Source organism: Camelina sativa, chromosome 10, assembly GCF_000633955.1.
Source record: "Camelina sativa cultivar DH55 chromosome 10, Cs, whole genome shotgun sequence".
Taxonomy (NCBI): Eukaryota; Viridiplantae; Streptophyta; class Magnoliopsida; order Brassicales; family Brassicaceae; genus Camelina; species Camelina sativa.
Window position 1 is genome coordinate 3,898,004 of NC_025694.1, and position 18,924 is coordinate 3,916,927.

General features: G+C 36.4%; 5 protein-coding genes and 1 non-coding gene across 10 annotated transcripts in view; 2 read left to right on the forward strand and 4 right to left on the reverse strand.

Annotated features, from left to right (window-relative positions):
• On the reverse strand, window positions 1,070-1,140 carry TRNAG-GCC. Its single transcript has one exon. It is a non-coding gene; the product is annotated as a tRNA-Gly (tRNA).
• LOC104716933 (cytochrome b-c1 complex subunit 7-1) lies at window positions 1,296-2,906 on the forward strand. Its single transcript, XM_010434412.2, has 4 exons — window positions 1,296-1,468; window positions 1,617-1,774; window positions 2,326-2,373; window positions 2,580-2,906. The coding sequence occupies exons 1-4, from the start codon at window positions 1,375-1,377 to the stop codon at window positions 2,646-2,648; spliced, it is 369 nt and encodes a 122-aa protein (XP_010432714.1). The 5' UTR covers window positions 1,296-1,374; the 3' UTR covers window positions 2,649-2,906.
• LOC104716937 lies at window positions 7,289-9,576 on the forward strand. Its single transcript, XM_010434416.2, has 3 exons — window positions 7,289-7,497; window positions 8,220-8,717; window positions 8,811-9,576. Exons 1-3 carry the CDS (start codon window positions 7,425-7,427, stop codon window positions 9,335-9,337), a joined length of 1,098 nt encoding a protein of 365 aa, XP_010432718.1. The 5' UTR covers window positions 7,289-7,424; the 3' UTR covers window positions 9,338-9,576.
• On the reverse strand, window positions 9,648-12,361 carry LOC104716935 (pentatricopeptide repeat-containing protein At4g32450, mitochondrial-like). Its single transcript, XM_019231104.1, has 2 exons — window positions 12,274-12,361; window positions 9,648-11,723 (listed from the first exon to the last, which is right to left on the reverse strand). The coding sequence occupies exon 2, from the start codon at window positions 11,396-11,398 to the stop codon at window positions 9,725-9,727; it is 1,674 nt and encodes a 557-aa protein (XP_019086649.1). The 5' UTR covers window positions 11,399-11,723; window positions 12,274-12,361; the 3' UTR covers window positions 9,648-9,724.
• Window positions 12,189-15,744, reverse strand: LOC104716934. Of its 5 annotated transcripts, XM_019231113.1 has the most exons (7): window positions 15,585-15,743; window positions 14,754-15,183; window positions 13,758-14,477; window positions 13,024-13,125; window positions 12,871-12,947; window positions 12,560-12,784; window positions 12,189-12,420 (listed from the first exon to the last, which is right to left on the reverse strand). In XM_019231113.1, the coding sequence occupies exons 2-5, from the start codon at window positions 15,150-15,152 to the stop codon at window positions 12,915-12,917; spliced, it is 1,254 nt and encodes a 417-aa protein (XP_019086658.1). In that variant the 5' UTR covers window positions 15,153-15,183; window positions 15,585-15,743; the 3' UTR covers window positions 12,189-12,420; window positions 12,560-12,784; window positions 12,871-12,914. The 5 variants fall into 5 exon arrangements, with proteins under 5 accessions (XP_019086658.1, XP_019086656.1, XP_019086657.1 ...); XM_019231111.1 differs by having other exon boundaries at window positions 12,871-13,125; window positions 15,585-15,744; XM_019231112.1 differs by having other exon boundaries at window positions 12,560-12,947.
• LOC104720016 (pentatricopeptide repeat-containing protein At4g32430, mitochondrial-like) overlaps window positions 17,571-18,924 on the reverse strand; it is a 2,983-nt gene continuing 1,629 nt past the window's right edge. The window contains exon 3 of the mRNA XM_019230654.1: window positions 17,571-18,918. Within this exon, the coding sequence (XP_019086199.1) occupies window positions 17,785-18,918 (1,134 nt within the window). The 3' untranslated portion in view covers window positions 17,571-17,784. The remainder of the gene's footprint in view (window positions 18,919-18,924) is intronic.

The window sequence follows — 18,924 nt, forward strand, 5'->3', positions numbered from 1 at the left end:
ATATCAATATAATAAAACATTAATTTGTCTGAGGTAGTACAAAGTTTAAACTAAAATGTTAGCATAGTTGGCATTATTAATTGTGAACTCATCAAGAAGCTAGTAAACTTTATACCTACTTCATATTTTACGATATTGGATGATGTAAGCAGGAAATAAATAAAAATTATCTTTGCGTTATCTGCTTCGTATTTTCCCTGCGACGACGATCGACTTCATTGTTAAAAAAAAATAGCAATTAGGATATGGGTCGTGATCTAAAATCCCACCAAACAAAATATAAATATCGAACTAAATCAAGTACCTACAACGCATGATAAATCACTTCAACCTAACCTTAGTTAAAAAGGTGTTTAGAGAAAGACAAGAGACTATTTAAACTTTTGGAATGCTTTGTCAAGAAAGTGGGAACATAAGAGATTTGAGATATCTTTTGTGAATCACCCCATTTTAACGTTATATTATAGTACATGCAACTTGAAATGATACTATGAGATAGTTAAGTTAAGTTAAATCTTGAGAAACACTATCATTCGTTTAGAGTAAAGATGTTAGCCGCAATCCAATTCGTTTAGAAGAAAGTTACATATATACTTGACTAACTTAACATATCTATATAACTAGGTTATCCTCTCACAGTACACTTGATTCCATGTATTAAATTTAAACTCCCTTTTTCACACAACTACTATCATTTTTTAGGGTTTATTTAATTACGATTTATACATACAACTAGCTTTATGTATCACTCTATACATACACATTCAAATGAGTTACAATGATTTTGATTAAATTTACCCCAAGTCTTAAGTTCATCGGATGGAGTCATGGAGATTAGTAATCTCAGATTACACTATTAACCCCAAACTAAACTTGGCTTGCAAACAACCTCGGGTAACATGTTACCACTACCAAACCTGAATCAACTTTATTATACAAAAAAANTCAAAAAAAAAAAAAAAAAAAAAAAAAAAACCACAATCAACTGTCTAGAGATTAGTCCAAAGAGCGCCGCGAGAGCCAAAGGCCCAAAGGAAAAGAGAAAAAAGAAGTTAAAAAGACAAAAATGTGCACCAGCCGGGAATCGAACCCGGGTCTGTACCGTGGCAGGGTACTATTCTACCACTAGACCACTGGTGCTTCGTTGGGCAACAAGAAGTAAGAAATCGGAATACTTAACAACAAAATATAAAATACGCATCCCCAGAAAAATAAGCAATTTAAATAAGCGTAACTGGGCCAATTAAGGCCCAATAAAAGCGCAATTCACACGACGTCGTTTCTCTCCCAGCAGCTTCGTATCTTTTGATTAGCCACCAGCCTCACAACAACAAGAGAAACCTGAAATTGCGCAATCGGAGAGATTGAGAAAAAATGTCGTCGTTTTTGAAATCGTTCATCGATCCGAAGAAGAACTTCCTCGCTCGTATGCATATGAAAGCCATATCTACTCGTCTCCGCAGATACGGTCAGATCTCTCTTTCTCTCGATCGATAACCCTAATTTCTGAATCTGAATTTGTTGTTTTTTCAAATGAGGAGGCTAGTTCAGGATTGAATCTGAATCTGAATCTGCTGTTGTTTGTCTTTTGTGATTATGGTATGGAATGATTTTAGGTCTTAGGTACGATGATCTATACGATCAGTATTACAGCATGGACATCAAAGAGGCTATGAACAGATTGCCCAGGGAGGTCGTCGATGCTCGTAACCAGCGTCTCAAGCGTGCCATGGACCTCTCCATGAAGCACGAGTACCTCCCCAAGGATCTTCAGGTATTGTTATTCTTCATTGGTTCTCCGAAGTTGTTAGAGGATTGGATTGAATGTTAGGTAACTCAAGAAATTGAGCTTAAATATTGATTCAGTGTTAGATTATTTTTCTAGGCTACAAGTCTCGCATTGGGTTTTAGATTCAGTTTTGTCTTCTGATAGGCAAAAAAAAATGAAGTGTTTGGAGATTTCATGTTGAAAGTTTTTTGAACCTAGATCATCTTGAATATATTACTTTACAAAATTGTTCTTGTGATAGTGGAGCTGAGATGTTTATAAACTAGTTTATGCATATTTTAGGCTTCTCTGTCTCGTTACTGTGTTTGTGTACTCTGCTTTTGCTACTTGCTAGAGCTTATTTGAGATTTTGCTACTTACTGCTTTCGTTTCCTTGTTACATCTCTTTTAATTTCTTAAAGAGGTGTTTGCATTTATACTATTTATATGATTTAGACAGTGGCTTTGGTTTACTTACAATATTAAGCTACAACAAATGGCATCTGTAAGGCGTTCTTTTAGAGTTTTTTTAAAACTTTTGTATTTGATGTTTACAGGCGATGCAGACCCCATTCCGTGGCTATCTTCAGGACATGCTGGCTCTTGTAAGTCTCTTTTTGATGAAATTATCTCTAAATTATTATCTGTCTCTGGGGTAGGAATAATCAAACAGCCATTTAGTGTCATTTGAGCATCTTCTATTCCTCCTTGCACTTGACTTAACATGCATGCTCGTTTGATATCCATATGCTGCAGACCACCGGAAACAGTGATTAAAACTTTAAGATGCATAACTTTTCATGCTTTACAGGTTGAGAGGGAAAGTAAGGAACGAGAGGCCTTGGGAGCTCTACCACTATACCAGCGCACACTCCCATAAGCATTCTTTTTTCCTCCTTTTCTTGTGGTCAACGCTGCTTCTCTGCATAAATCTCGAAATGGATAGCATTTATCATTTGGTACTCAGTTTTCGAACAAAGCTGTTTCTTACTTGAAAAAGCATAAATCTGTGATAGTTCTCCTAAATGGATATGTTGCTAAGTTACATTTTCCGCTTTTGCTGGCTTGAATAAAATCGAGGACGCAACTCAAGTCTGTCTCAATGATTATTATATTTGTGGTTTGCTTTAATGTTCTATTCTTCCGATTTGTTAAGTGTCACGATTCCATACTCTTAATGATCTGGTTGAACTATGTTGCCCTATACACTTTTTGCATTGACAATTACATGTGAGAAATTAATGAATGAGTTATGGTTTTATTAGGCACCGTTTAAAGCAAGTCGTTGAACGGTCCAAGTCTATGGTATGGGTGTGTTGTCTACTTGTCTAATGTAGCAGTAGTACTGTCATGCACTAGAAAGTGAGATATAGACAAGTTCCTTAGAACACCGTTGGTTTTAGATGATCACCATTCACAAAAATCATCAGTTTTGATTGGCCCATTTTCTAATTCAAACATCTGTAGGTTTGGTACACGTATTATATTATAAGATCGGTCTGTGGCCTACGAACATATTGGAACTAAATTTTCTTACGTGTTGAATTCACACATTATCGATGAGTACACTGTACACCCAAAATCTACTTGCGAGGACCGGCGAGTGTAAGAAGACAGAGAGAGAGAGAGAGAGAGAGAGAGAGAGAGAGAGAGAGAGAGAGAGAGAGATCCAGCTGAGCTTGGACATATCGGAAACTGGGAAATGAAACTTACGATTTCAAAAACAATCCTATTATATATCATCGACAGGATGTGAATCATTCATTTCATATAATAGAGAGATCCATGTTATGTATATATTTTAGTAAAAATGTACAGAAAAGAACATAAGCATGTGAGTGCGTAGAGTGGGACACAAGTCCTTAATAGATTCAGGCGTAGATCTCTTCTTTAGTTACCCATCGCCCTTTCTCCTCCTTTTCTTTTAGCTCACTTTCGTTTACCCACAAATGTTAGAATTATGTCGAGAATAACAAGAGTAGATAAGTCGACACTCGATTTTATCCCCCTAAATATGAGGCTTATTATGAATATTATGGCACCCAAATGTATGATTGATTGAGAATCAATCTATATAACCTAAAACCAATCATGATAGTTGCATCGACGGCGTTGTGTTTATCACATTGGGTGAAGATCGAATTATGTGGATCTTGAAGTAAGTTTGAGATTCAACTTATCCAATACTTTGAAAGCAGGAAGATGTGTTGTAGACAGAACATTCGAGTGGATCATGGATGGTCCATGGAAGTGATCAAAATTAAGGTAACACAACACAAGGTGGATACGTATTACTGACAGTGACAGATGTGATGTATGAAAATGGGTCAGTTACACTTACATATTATTGGTTTTAGAGATTGGTTTATGTGGTTCCTTAATAATTTTTTTTTGTTTTTTGGCTTTTCTAATTATGAATTCATTTGTTTAAACTTGGATGTTTCTTTTTAGACACAAACAAATAATTTACTTCACTGTGTACTTACCTGAGCGTCGACCATTGAAAGTCGGTTGCATGTGATTCATTGACACGGACTGACTTGTCTTTTGTTAATTTGATTTGAGATCAATATTCGTAAATCAAATTTATCTTGGAAAGTTTAGATGTTGTTTGGTTTTACCATCATTAATATTAAATTAACTATCAAAGTTGATGAAATGATCAGCACTTCGTAATTTTTTTCCACTTTGATGATTATTAATTATTAGTGACACGAAGGTGGTGAATTCACACTTATTTAGTTATTTTTAGATAGGAAATATGATATACAAATATTCCGACTTTCCGAGTATCTTAATTAGAGATATAAACAAAAATGTCTTAATTTTTATCAAACAATTAACGTATTTTTGCGTTTTGAACGACGATTCCATAAAAATATAACTAAAATATGATACAACCACAGTCATCACGTAAGCCGTAAGTAACCTATCTAGGACTATTAGACAAACACTCTCGTCGATGAAACATAGATATTTTTTCTTACGCCATAAGAAACGTAGATGCACTTCATTTTGGTAAATACGCATATTTCTTCTAGACATAGATAACGATTCAGCGTGAGAGAGCCAGGCACATTAAGTGTCTGCCACGAGAGTAGTCCAATTTTCAGTAATTCTTGATAATATGAATCCTTTTGACGGCTGGCTTGTCCTTTTCTTTTATGTCTTCTCCGTTACTTTGCTACATTTGTTTTTCATTCTTAATTTTCTATCAACATCTTCTCTACTCTCTCCTGAGTTAACTATATCTACAATTTTTTAAAAATCAAATAAAATGATTTTCATATATGTACAGGTGAACTGATTCTGAAGTAAAAGATGTTACTTAAACAAATCATATAAAGTAACTATAAAAAAAAAGTTGATGTTTTAACTATTAAACACATGCAAAAATTATCTAAAACGGACTATATGACATTGTCGCTGCCCGTTAGCTAGCACCACAAATCAAAACTGTGATTTCATGTGTCGCATTAAATAGTGTGGCTACTAAGCTAAATAAGTATTAGTTTTGCAAATCAAGAAACGATAGTTAAATGTCGTGTAGTAAAAGTTGGTCCACTTTCCCATGTATGCATGTATGTCTAACATCTTTTTATAGTAATTTCTTATTATATCTCTAGCTATTTCCTATTTGCTTTGGATCCACGAGTAACATCAAGCCAAAGTTACATGGCTATGTGGCCCCGGTTTATGGCTGAAAATCATAAAATTTGTGTGATCAACTCGTAGAGAATACATCCATCTTATATTTTAGACTACTTAACTCATACACACACAAGCTAAGTTTGTGTATACAATTCTTCTTTCCTCTTATATTTTTTCGGTTTAGATATACTATAGTGGTGACATGGCAGTATTGACCACTAGAGACCATCAACTCCAGTCATAAATTTTAAACATGGTTGTTGCTTAATGGAACATGCCAGTGCCAGCAACAATTTATCCCAGAAAACATATTAGTATAAACAAATGCATGTTAAAAAAAGAAAGAAGATATAAGATATATCTATAATATGATACACAGTGCATGTGAATGTATTTATAAAAACGCACGCAATATGTTTTTAGTACAATAATTTGTGCAATAAAAGCACCGCTAAGAGAGTCGGTGGCCTTTCTTGCAGCGATCCATTAATTCTGACGCTGCAGACATAATTCGATTATTCTTCAATTTTCTTTTAATATCATTCCGCTCTACGTATTTATATATGTTTGTGGATCAAATTTTGCAATTGACGACGAGCGAAGGATAAATCCTTTTCAGAATATCGTTGACTACGACTTAGTTACTCATTTTTTGGGTACAATTTTCTCATAATCTTGTAATTTAATAAAGATAACATATACCTTCTCTTCTCACTTTGAATTGTATATACATGCATTTAGTCCTCATGCTATACAAGCCTACAAGTCCGGCCAAAGTTTTTGATAAATATCCTGTACATTACAACGAAGAAGTCGATTTTCATTATCTTCTAATAATATAGTGATGGTTGCATATAGTGGTATATATTTTCCAAAATCCAATATGCTTAGATATTTGTGAACTGTGATTATGTTGATCATGTTCATCATATGGTTTTGTTTAGTTTGGTTCAAGAATATCGATGATTATTGACCCGACAAATGTGCAGACTAAATCTAAGAAAGCACATGATAAAAAAATAAAGGTTGGAAAAAGACTACTTAAAATTTGGATCGGAGAGCTAGGGCCATTATTTGTTAAAATTATTTAAGTAAAAAAAAGATTAAGGTAAAAAAAAAGAGTCCGCATGGTTTACACTTTACACTTGAGATTTTTGGCGCTCATGTGATGCGTTTAACGACACTAACAATTAAATTCCAACTGCGGTTGAAAAGTTACCGACCAAACCCATGAAAAAACTTGAGCCATATTCCTTGCTATGGATTTGGCACACAGATCAAGCTATTGAAGCAACTGCTTCGTTGATTCGGACTTATTTTTTAAAAATAATAATCTATTATTCGTTATGTGTATGTGATATGATAACTCAGAACATAAGCAACTTTATCTTGTGTGGCGATGCGAGAACCAATGTGAAAAAGGCATGTGAGAGACCACATTGTCCCACAGCTTTTGTCCTCTTCATTCCCGCAATTATATTACCATTACTCACATAATTATCATTTTCCATATCGCAGTTAGATCTGTAACACCCTCATAGTTGTTCCTCTTTAATCTATTTTTGGGTTATGTAACAAAAAGAAAAATTCAATTACAATTATATGATGAAATCACGATTTTTTAGATTAGCGATCATATTTCCTTTGCAATGCTAGAATTAAGATGAAATCTTGTTCATTGGCGATAATTATTCAATCAAACAAAAAAATCGACAGTGTTATTTAACTAGTCAAACCTTCTAAGAAAAAAGTAACCCATTTCCAAGGAACGATGAATATAAAAACAGGACCAATGTTGTTCCGACACAAGTCTCTAGTGGCAAAGCCGTAGTTTAAATATAGACAAGGGGCTTTTTGTTGCACAACGTTGCATATAAGAGCACTCTCCTCCTCGTTCTCTTCCACTCCCACTAAACATTCCTTCTCTCGCTCACTCTCCTTACAGCTTTTAATTTGGTTAAAAGTTTATATATAACATTATTGGGGTAGAAAATTTTCAAAAGAAATGAAAGAGACGAGAGTGATAGTGCTTCTTCTAATTCACTCATTCTTCTACGTTGCCTTTTGCTTCAAAGATGGTAAGTCCTTCATTAATTCTTCATTTTTATACAAAATCTTGCATTCTTGTATTTTCTATATATACTAGGCTATTCTTCAAATATCTTTTAAGATACATATATACAACTTAAGTTCCAAAAACAAATCTAGTATCACAGAAATCCATTTCTCGAAAATTTGTACAGTTTGATTCATACTAGCGTTTGTCAAAATAATTTAATTGATATTGCACACAAATCATGAAAAATGATGATCTACGTAGCTTGAAGAACATGTTGAATGCTTTGGCGAAACAGATCTGTAAATGCACATGGTGTTTTGTCAATAAATGCATCATTCAATTACTCTCACCTTCCCATCAGTAACATGTTCTTACTTTTTTTATATAATAATATTAGTATTTTCATACCCCAGCTTTCTACTGAATTGTTATACACTCAGTTGTTTAATCATAGATGTAACTTCTAAGATAACAAATCAATTATTCATTAAAACATTCCCATGTTTAACAAAAACCGAAAATGTGTTTAACTAGAATCATTGTTAATCTTCCTACCAAAAATTGAATCATTGTTGTTTATCGTAACGACCCTTACGTAATAAAATACAATCCAAGTTGATCAATATATTAATCAGAATAGAATTACAAAAATAAAAAAATTTCACAAATCATAATTTAAAAACCAAATCTCACAACAGAACCCTAACAGTTTTGTTTTTGTTTTTGTTAATAACAAAACAGGACTACTACCAAACGGTGACTTCGAACTAGGTCCACGACACTCGGACATGAAAGGAACACAAGTGATCAACAAAGCAGCAATCCCAAACTGGGAACTGTCGGGGTTCGTCGAGTACATTCCCTCAGGACAAAAACAAGGAGACATGATCCTTGTCGTGCCTAAAGGCGCATTCGCAGTGCGTCTAGGAAACGAAGCCTCAATCAAACAAAAAATCAGCGTCAAAAAAGGGTCTTACTATTCGATCACGTTCAGTGCTGCTCGAACATGCGCACAAGACGAGCGGTTAAACGTTTCCGTGGCTCCTCACCATGCAGTAATGCCGATCCAAACCGTGTATAGTAGCTCGGGTTGGGATTTATATTCGTGGGCTTTTAAGGCCCAAAGTGACTACGCAGATATAGTGATACATAATCCAGGTGTTGAGGAAGATCCTGCTTGTGGACCTCTCATTGATGGTGTTGCTATGAGGGCCCTTTTCCCTCCTCGTCCCACCAATAGTGAGTTTGTTTTTTTGGGGGTCTGATTTTGATGAAAAATATACTTATGGGTCAAATACGGAAATATCTAAAACTTGTGGGGTTTTATTACAGAGAACATACTAAAGAACGGAGGATTCGAAGAAGGTCCATGGGTTTTACCAAACACAACCTCTGGTGTTCTGATCCCACCAAACTCCATCGACGACCACTCTCCTTTACCTGGTTGGATGGTCGAGTCTCTTAAAGCAGTCAAATACATCGACTCAGATCATTTCTCCGTTCCTCAAGGCCGTCGTGCCGTCGAACTCGTCGCTGGTAAAGAGAGCGCTGTTGCACAAGTTGTCCGCACTATCCCCGGGAAAACGTACGTACTCTCCTTCGCTGTCGGAGACGCAAGCAATGCATGTGCTGGATCTATGATCGTCGAAGCTTTCGCAGGGAAAGACACCATCAAAGTCCCTTACGAATCTAAGGGGAAAGGAGGATTCAGGAGAGCTTCGCTGAGATTCGTAGCTGTCTCGGTTCGGACTAGAGTTATGTTCTACAGTACGTTTTACGCCATGAGAAACGATGATTTCTCGAGCTTGTGTGGTCCGGTGATCGACGACGTTAAGCTTCTCAGTGCTCGGAGGCCGTGAGCTTGTTGCGGCGGCGAGTTATACACAAGAAAATGAGTGACGACACAGTGTCGTCGACACTGTGTTTTTCTTTTATGTTGTTGTTTAATGGATAATGGTGGTCACTCTAGTTGAGCAGGAGGGTTCGGCGGAGCAGTGGCGTTCGTATGCGATTGTTTTGCTCGGAATATAAAGTTTATGATTTTAAGTTTGTTCATTAACTTATATGTTAATGTTAATACTCGAGTTACTCTGGTCAATCTTACTATTGAATTTTTATGAAGATAAAAACGAACCATTGATTTGTGAATAGCGAAACAGAAAACATTCTGCAAAGAATACTAATGAAATTAATCAAGAAAACCATACGAACCCCAAATATGTTTTGGTCCTGTGTGTTTAAACATGTTACCAGTACTCTCCACAAGAGCAAACACCATCTTTCATATGGTGATATCTCTTTGCATCTCGAGAAATCAACACTCTCCCAACTATTGTCGACATCAACTTCAGTGCGTTATGGCAATCAACGCAAGCACGCAAATTTTTCAGGACTCGTATTTCAGATCGCACAGGAGTGTTGAGAAACTTCCAGACGAAAGCGAGCCTCTCGTGATGATTAAAAAGGTTTTCGGCTTTGCTCTCTTGGTCCACGTCGTGCAATGCAATTTTATACTCGGGTACATAACCACTTTCTACCATATGCTCATGTAAACTCTTCAACGCCATATAGTATTCTCTGTTCTCTAGACGAGAAATATCTCCAGCTGCCATAGGTCCAATTCCAAGCTTTGGCTCTTTCGCCATTCTCTGTAACCTTTCTTTTATCAAGTCTGATGATTTGACCGGTACAAGACCCGCCCCTGACTCTCTGTTCAATCTACTTGCATCAAGCTGCTCAACCATATCTTGACACCGGTCGCCAAGCATTACATCCCCGTGAACCCTTGATAGATTCATCAGTGTTTCCCACAAATCGACATGTGGTTCCATCGATTCAACAAAACTCAAGGCTTCATCTAAATAACCAGGTGCCGCCAACATGTTAACAAGACTCACGTAATGTTCCATAGAAGGGATAATTCCATACTCTTTGATCATCGACTCAAAGTGCAACAGTCCCTCGTTAATATCACCAACAAAACCACACGCAAAGAAGATCTCTTTGAATATCTCACCATCGGGTCTGTTCCCTTCTTCTTTAAAACGAGTGAACATATCAACGGCATCTTCCCCTAGCCCATTCTTTGCAAAACACCTAATAATAGCACACCAAGTTTCTAAGCTTCTCACAGGCATACTATTGAAAACGGTTAATGCATCTTCCACAGAGCCACAACCAGAGTACATTTCTATTATCAAGTTGTAGGCCCTGATATCTGAAATCCCAACGGAAGAAGTGATAAACTCATGAACAACTTTGGCTTCTTGTAAAGCTTGTGCATCCCCACAAAGCTCTGCTATCCACAAAAGTCTGGGTAAATCCACAAAATAACCCTCATTTCTCCATGATTGAATGATATCAAGCGCAGTTTTCACATTCCCTTCTCTGCAAATCGCATCCAATTCTTCCAACGAGTTATGACCACTATAATCTTGCTGAAAATGATTACTACCACTACCAGCATTCTCTTGTAGAAGAACACCACTGCCAGTACCATACGAAGAGCAACTACTTTGCCAATGTTGTTGTCTCTGGTTAAAAGTTTCACTACTTTCCCCATAACTCCTATTCTGGTTCTGATTGTATCCGTTGGAACAGTTTTGATAAACCCTACTCGGATTCTGCCCAGAAACAGGGCAAGTTTCTGGGTTTAAGCTCTGCTCATATGAATTCTGGTGAAACCCAACGTTAAACCCATTTACATCGCCGCCAATGTGATGTGAAGAATTGCCCATCGGATATCCGTAATTAGGGTTTCCAAAACCCAATTTTTGAGCAGATGTGCTCAGATTTCTCAACAGAGGATGGAGACATCTCAGAGAATCATATGAAAAACAAGAAGAAGAAGAAGAAGAAGAAGAATAGCGTAGCTTACGGGTAGAGCCGAGAAGCGAAACTCTCGTCAACGTGTATATCATTGGCGTGGAGAGAGGCTGCTGACTGTCGCCGGGGAACGAACCGGATGCAGAATCGATCCGGTTCGAGCAGAAAAGGACTCAACTTTATTCCCTCGAATTCGTAATAAATGCCAAAGCTTGCTCTGTTTTTTTTTTTTTTTCTTCATTGAAAGGGTGAAGTAAACTACCAATAGTACTCGTATTATTACTGTCAAGTTTTGTTAAATTGTATGACCGGAACAGAGAGATTTAGAAAATTAGGTTTATACTTTACATGTAAGTTTCGGAATCATACTTTCAAATCACTTTCGTGGTTTGGGAATCATACTTTGAGATCACCTCCAACCTAGTATTCACAAAGTTTACAGTAACAATTGTTAACAGTAAAAAATAATTTGTACAAAATGTATCTCAATAAAAAATAACCAGGATATTATAAGTTAGATATTCAATTTAGTCATCAAGTGCGAAGATTATATCTATGTGTACATTGAAATGAAATTGCAGGTTCATAATTTGTTTTCTTGTTTACTGCCAGCCGCCAGTTGTTACCAGGGTGGCGTCAACTTTCAGTTTCATATTTGATGCTAAGATAGTAAGATGTCATATTGCAAGCAAGTAACCAAAACAAGAAGAAAAGACAGCTCATGGCTTGTGTAATAACAACATCCTTGTCATTCATCACAAAGATATGGTTCTTACTTTCCAAGTTCTTGTATCGACTAATCACTTTTCATGACCATTGAAACATTAGGCATATTTCTGAGTAACAAATCAAGTATTGCCAGGTTGCTTTTGAAAGATAGTCTGCTTGGTGATTAGAAACTCGTTTTTATTATATGCGGAGGCCACTTACTTAAGAAAACATGCAAAACATATTGCCAAATGATACATACCTTGGTGAAATTAATAAATTCGGTTTTGGAGTTTCATACTGCCATGTCAAAAACTAGCTTTCCTGGAGAGATCTGAAGAGTGACCTTGGAGAATTCCACAATGCACATGCGACTAACTAAGCAAGAAAGCAGGCATGTGTTCCCTTTCTTCTCGATAAATCCCATGAAAACAAGTCATGAGAACAAATCAGAATAAGGAATCATTCAACATCAATTCACGACATATTTTCTGGATGAGCACAGCATATACAATTCTTCCAAACGTTACTCCAAAATTTAAACTTACCTTTTAACCAGGCACAACGCTGATTTCCAGAAAGAATGAGTGTCATGGACTATGCCTTTCGAAAAGAACACCGAAAACAGAACCTATGTAACTGGAACACCAGTTTGTTCTAAATCTATATATCAGAATTACTTACAAAGCTAGTAAAAAATTAAAAATCGTATGATCTACAACATGCAGTTCTGATGAAGTAACAAGAGCAGACACAATACCACAAAGAGAGCACTGCAAAATATAACGAGTGAACTGTAAAGTGTAAAGAGAAATGAGAAACTATTCGATCTCGACATGTTATCAGCAAAATTACCAACCAGAGTGTAAAACATATCTAAGAAACCTGCTTAAAGCATAGCTTTCAAGCCCTGCGGACAAAGCGACTCCAGGACACCTGAAACAAGCCCCAATATCAAGACAGCAAGATAATAACAGCATAAATAGTCAGTTATGTTTTGAGGATGGATTACACCATTCAGATGGGCACGGGTGAAGTTGTAAACCCCAGCATCAGAGTTAACCTCTAGAAGCAAGAGATCTGTCTGCATGCCCCCAACAAGGCAACACTGTTCCTGAAAAATGCAGGGGGGAATCAATAATGTCCAGAGGGATGACAAGGAAACTCACACCTTTATGCAACACATTTCATAGAGCTACATGTAGGAGCACTCAACAGATCAGACATTCTGACTTCATATTGCACTGAAGCAAAATCCACATAATACTGTTTCTGATACTATTGACCCATCTTAACACAAAAGTGTGCCAAGTCAACACGGAACGAGTAACATAAAATCAAAGTAAAAATAAATATTACAGAACTTATATACAGAAGACAATACCATATGGACAGCCCTTCAAAATATGACATCTCAGAGTATGAATACATGAATTTTGCTTTAACTTCCTTCAGGAATTACAATAAAGGAAAATAACGGAAATCTGACAAAGCAATAGAAATGAACCTCGGAAATTTTCATTCTAATGAGAGTTTTCATACATACATGTATTCTGCTGTCTATACACTTAAGAGTATAAAATCCACTGGAAAAGAACAATATATGACAGTTGATTCCACATTGCAGGAAAGTATGTCCAAAACACGTAGATCAGACTTGACCATAAGAATCAAAAAGAAAAAAATGAATTCTGATTGATACTAACAAAATTGACTGCGGGTACCAGTAGATATCAAGTTTCTTACCTCCATCAAATGTTCATCATCTGATATATTAAGAGAAAGACGAAGATCAGTTAATGACGCTTCTTGCTCCCAACTTAGGGGACCAGAAGAAAATAATTCCCCCAAAGTACTGCGGTAGGTATATAGTTCAGACCTACAGGACCTTCTTGCTCCATCACGAGCTGATGAATGTTCCCTCCTTGCTTCTTCCTCGAGGCCACAAGAAGATTCAGCATCGCTGCTACATGAGTCTGATGGGTGACTAGAGTCATCTAGCATACAAGGTGGCATATTACTCTCATCATAACTAGTAGCACTACAACTACCAACTGAGCAAGCATCACTATCAGAACAACCATCAGCGACTAAGCTTCCTGCACGAACACTCTCACTAAACCCTTTTGATCTTACTCTGACGATTTGACAGCAACCAGTTTTGTGGTTGTCAAAGGAAGCTTGCACGTGAGATTTACCACATCTATTTTCAGGCCGGCAAGCAAAAGCATCTACCTTTTGCGCAGAAAATCGGTGCTTCTGTCCCTCTTTTTCCAATGAACGTATCTTCTTAGGGTTTCCTGTGCATGATTCAGCACATTCAGACCAGTTGTAGGGTGACGGCCTCTTTAGTACTCTAGCAGAGACAACACTTGGCTCATGGAGGAGTTTGCTGTTCGTATGGGGCTGTAGCTTCTGATGTACGTCTGATCCAGTCAGTGTGGATGACTTCACAGAACCTGATATCTGAGAAAATAAAAAACAGAGCCCGTTAGTCAACGTGTTCATTAGCATAATAGTTAAAAATTATTCCAAACAAACAATATCGTAAAGGGACTATGCAAATTGCCATCTCCAACCAGACCCAAAAAATTTTAGAAATGGAAGAGGGAACATAGCATCCGCGAATCCGCCTAGAGTCAGATGACTAAGCTGGTGGAAATCTAATGAAGCAAAAAAGACCTTAGCAAGGGTACATTAGCTTTGAAAGTGAAAGCAAAACATAGGAATAAACAAAATTACCTTTCCAATAGCAACCCATGTCTCATCTTGCCACGACTGTCGGACCCTGAGGTTAACTTGATGAAATGTAAATTCGGCTGGAGTCCCAAGTAACCGAACCAAATAGTAGTTTCCACATAACACCTCTCGAACAGTGGCAGCTTTCCAGGAATGGTTATCAAGAACTTCCACCAGTTCACCAGTCTCCCATCTGTGAACATCAACATGTGGAGGACAGGGCCTAATGATCTTCCTGGGAACTCTCACCGTCACAGACTCCTCGTGTTCAAGTTGAAAAGAGCAATATCTAACATTGTAGGTATGTCCATTACCCGAAATAATCTCAGCACAACGCCACGCACCATAAGGTGCTTCTTTGTTTGTAAACACCTCAACTCGACTTCCTTTTCTGAATCTCATGATTGGTTCCACTCAGTCGTCTCAATAATACCTGCAACAAGAACAGAACAACTCCATATATTAGCGCTGCTATCTCAGACTAACAAACAACAAAAACAGAAGATACAATCTTAAAAGACATATTTCAAATAAACTCCGCTAAAAACAGATTGCTTGATGTATTAATTCATAAACTCAGGAACACAGATCGTAAGAAGCTTCAACAAAATCAATAAAAATTAGTCGTAAAGAACAAAAATAAAACGCGATCTTTCAGAAGAGATACAATCTAAGCAAGATTAATCCAAAATTTACTTCAAAACATATAACAAAAAAATCATAAAATCAAAAAAACAACAGCGATCCAGTTTTGTTTTTTTGGGGAGATCAAAGGATGAACAGCAACATTGAAACAATCAACCAGGAAAAAAAAAAATTGAACAAAGAGATTACCTTCTGTAATGTCTGAATGAGAATTTGATCGCTGGAAGCTTTCGAATTTTCTTTCTTGATTGAATTCTCAGAGATCGTGATCGAAACAAATTGGAAGAGAAATTGGGGATTAGGGTTTCGGGTAATGGAGATATGTGGAAACAAATTTGGGCGTTAAGAAATTTATATATTTCGTTTTTTTTTTTTAATAAATAAAAATTGTTTTAATTTAATTTTGTGACGTGGGATTTAAGTTAAAATCTTTTGAACCCGAAATAGTGAGACAACCCATAATCTTAATGACGGTTCGATTTGTAAAGATTAATGTTTTTTTTTCTTCTCTGCTTTTAATTCGCTTGCTTAGAGCGTGGACACGCGCGTTGATTGTAATTTTAAAGCTTTGATAATACAGATACGTCCCTTAATTTTTATAAGCTTCAACGAATTAATTTCTAATTTACAGTTATTTTCATTCTGCACAAATTGATATATGTATAGTAGTGCACTCAAGTCTATCTCCTTTGGTTACGCAATTAATATATTTGTCCACCTTATGGAATTTTTACAATATAACACTATTATCAAAAGCTATTTTGTAGCCTTTAATTCTAATTGATTAAAATTATCTGAAACCAAGGGAAACCCCTGATTCGTCTAATCCCTTGAATACAAAAATGTCAACATGCAGGGGTTTTTTTTGTTTGTTTGCTGGATGTGTGCTTAGACATTAGTTGTTTGGTCAATAATTAGGTAGTAGTATTAATTATCTTCGATATATAAAGAAACTACATAGAAAGACGTTGTTAAGCTGTGGTGGTTTAGTTTGAAAGTTCAACCCACCATCGGAGTCTTCTATTCTAGTTTTTTAGTTTGAAACTTGGTAAAAGCTATGTTTACAAAATATGAGTCTTTATTATTTCATTCTGTTTTGTTCTATTTTTTTGGTTGTATTTGTCGTCAATAATGATCAGCTTGGATTATAAGACTTTCACTTGATAGAGTCATACATTTGTTTGTTTTAACGACGGAAAACAAAAGTATTTATTATATTAGAAAATGTATATTGGAAGGGAAAGTGTAAACAAGCTTTTCAAGTGGGGTAACGTGTTTGGGAATATCCGCATTAGGAGGTTATCGACGACGTAAACATTCTCCTCATCCCTCTCTCTTTTATAAGTTGCTTAAAAATAATTTCAAAGTTACATAATTTTTAAAATATTATTTTAATTTGTTCATAATATAATCTAAACAATGATAAATGTAAAGAGACGTGAGTAAGAGTACAACACCAAACTCGTACCTTAAAGCCATCATATTCTCTTTTTCTTGAGTTCGTTAAAAAGAAAGAATACAAAGTCTGCGAACTTGAAATGGCTCATGAATGAGAAATTTGTAACCAATTGTTTTTCTGTTCTTACTTACTTTTTGGAGTATTTTAAAAATTTATGTTGTATAAAGCCTTTGGTTTGGGAATAATATCAACCAAATTCGAACCTAACAAATATTTCAATAATTTGAAGACTATTATAAAGTACATTGATTTTTGCCCGAGTGTTTTCTATTTTTATTTCACCTAAACATTAGTTGTCCACTTCTTATATCCTAAAGATGTTCATACAAAAATAACAATTTTATGGTTGAGCTAGTTTTAGAAGATCTATCTACTATAGAGATAGATGGCAAAAGTTAGACTCGTCTATATTGAGTGTAGCATTGGATAATAGCAGATGAAAAGTCAATGTATTAATTAACTAAAGTATAATTCCTATGTCAAAGGGCTAATTACTACAAGTACAACTCGTTTGGTATAAAATAAGTAAATAACTACGACAACTCGTTTGGTATGGATTTAGCTAAGTCGGATTCGGGTGTACATACTGCCGGGTAACCCCGTATTGAAATTGTCAAGTCTTTGCAAAGGTAAAAGACAAATGATCTGAAAGATAGTTACATAATATTTCAGACAAATGATCTGAAAGATAGTTACATAATATTTTCTGTTCGGCCATCGAATATCATACAGTGTTCCACTGATAAATCAAACTGGTCAATGAGGTCAAAATCAGAGAACCATGCTAAACCGGTTTACCATGGTCCTTACAAAATCAATGTGCATGTAGGTGCAAAAATAAAACACTCGGTGAGTTCATATATATCTCTATAGCTACCATTTCCACTTTTGATCTATTACTACAACATTTTAGAACTACGAATAAGAGACCTAAACTGCAACCTTTACCTCTAAATTCATCTCCAATCCAATAATTCCAACCATACTATAAATCTCATCAGATTTCGGGTGAGACTTATCCCCTGAAGAGAAACCTTGCATCGTTAAAGACCCTTCAGTGTCACCAACATCGATCCAACTGAATCCAGCTTCTTTGCTTACATTTTTCTTCCTCATCGTTCTCCTAATCTCTGCAGCTTTATCCCACTGTTCTTTCTCTGCATAAATGTTATACATCTGAACGTAAGAACCCGACAATTCCGGTTTCAGCTCCATTGCAAGCTCAGCCACTTTTGCTCCCATTGTAACATTCCCGTGCAGCCTACAAGACCCGAGCATGCTCTGCAACATCGACTCCCCTGGTCCTCCAGGAACCTCACTCATAAGCTCCTCTGCTTCTTTTAATCTCCCAGCTCGGCCAAGCAAATCAACCATACATGAGTAATGCTCATGACACGGCTCAAGATTGTAGTCTTGGATCATCATGTTGAAAATCTCATAGCCTTTGTCTACCATACCTTTTCTATTACAAGCTGTTAACACGGAGAGAAAAGTGACTAGGTCTGGTGCTACATTTTCTTTTCTCATCTGGTGGAACAAGTTCATCACGGAATCAAAATCACCGTGGCTTGAATAGGCTGATATTATCGATGTCCAAACAAATTGGTTCCTCTGAGACATCTCGGTAAAGACTTTCTCAGATTCATTGATGTTCCCACGCTTCGCGTACATATCAAGAAGCGCGCTTGACACAACAGGACAACTATTTAAACCCAGTTTCAGTAAATGAGCATGGCAACGCTGACCGTGCTTTACAGATATATCCTCTGCAAAAGCTATTGCATTCAAGACACTCCCGAAAGTGTATTCATTTGGCATTGTTTCAGCTGCTGCTAATAAGAACATCTTGAGAGCTTCATGTGAGAATCCATTTTGGGCAAATCCAGATATCATAGCATTCCAGGAAATAATCTCCCGAAAAGTTATATCATCAAAAGCCTTCTTGGCATCTTCCAAAGCATCAAACTTGGCATACATGGTGATGAAACTGTTGCCTACAGATGGTTCTGAAACAAAACCAGTCTTGATGCATAGCCCATGAATATTAAGCCCGTCTTTGATTTGCTCATT

Coding starts and splice junctions, on each gene's coding strand:
- LOC104716933 (XM_010434412.2), top strand. CDS start 1,375: ATGTCGTCGTTTTTGAAATCGTTCATCGATCCGAAGAAGAACTTCCTC. Junction 1,469..1,616: donor TACTCGTCTCCGCAGATACG/GTCAGATCTCTC, acceptor GAATGATTTTAG/GTCTTAGGTACGATGATCTA. Junction 2,374..2,579: donor TTCAGGACATGCTGGCTCTT/GTAAGTCTCTTT, acceptor CATGCTTTACAG/GTTGAGAGGGAAAGTAAGGA.
- LOC104716935 (XM_019231104.1), bottom strand. CDS start 11,398: ATGATATACACGTTGACGAGAGTTTCGCTTCTCGGCTCTACCCGTAAG.
- LOC104716937 (XM_010434416.2), top strand. CDS start 7,425: ATGAAAGAGACGAGAGTGATAGTGCTTCTTCTAATTCACTCATTCTTC. Junction 7,498..8,219: donor TGCCTTTTGCTTCAAAGATG/GTAAGTCCTTCA, acceptor ATAACAAAACAG/GACTACTACCAAACGGTGAC. Junction 8,718..8,810: donor CCCTCCTCGTCCCACCAATA/GTGAGTTTGTTT, acceptor GTTTTATTACAG/AGAACATACTAAAGAACGGA.
- LOC104716934 (XM_019231111.1), bottom strand. CDS start 15,152: ATGAGATTCAGAAAAGGAAGTCGAGTTGAGGTGTTTACAAACAAAGAA. Junction 14,478..14,753: donor CATGGGTTGCTATTGGAAAG/GTAATTTTGTTT, acceptor TTATTTTCTCAG/ATATCAGGTTCTGTGAAGTC. Junction 13,126..13,757: donor ATGATGAACATTTGATGGAG/GTAAGAAACTTG, acceptor TGCATTTTTCAG/GAACAGTGTTGCCTTGTTGG.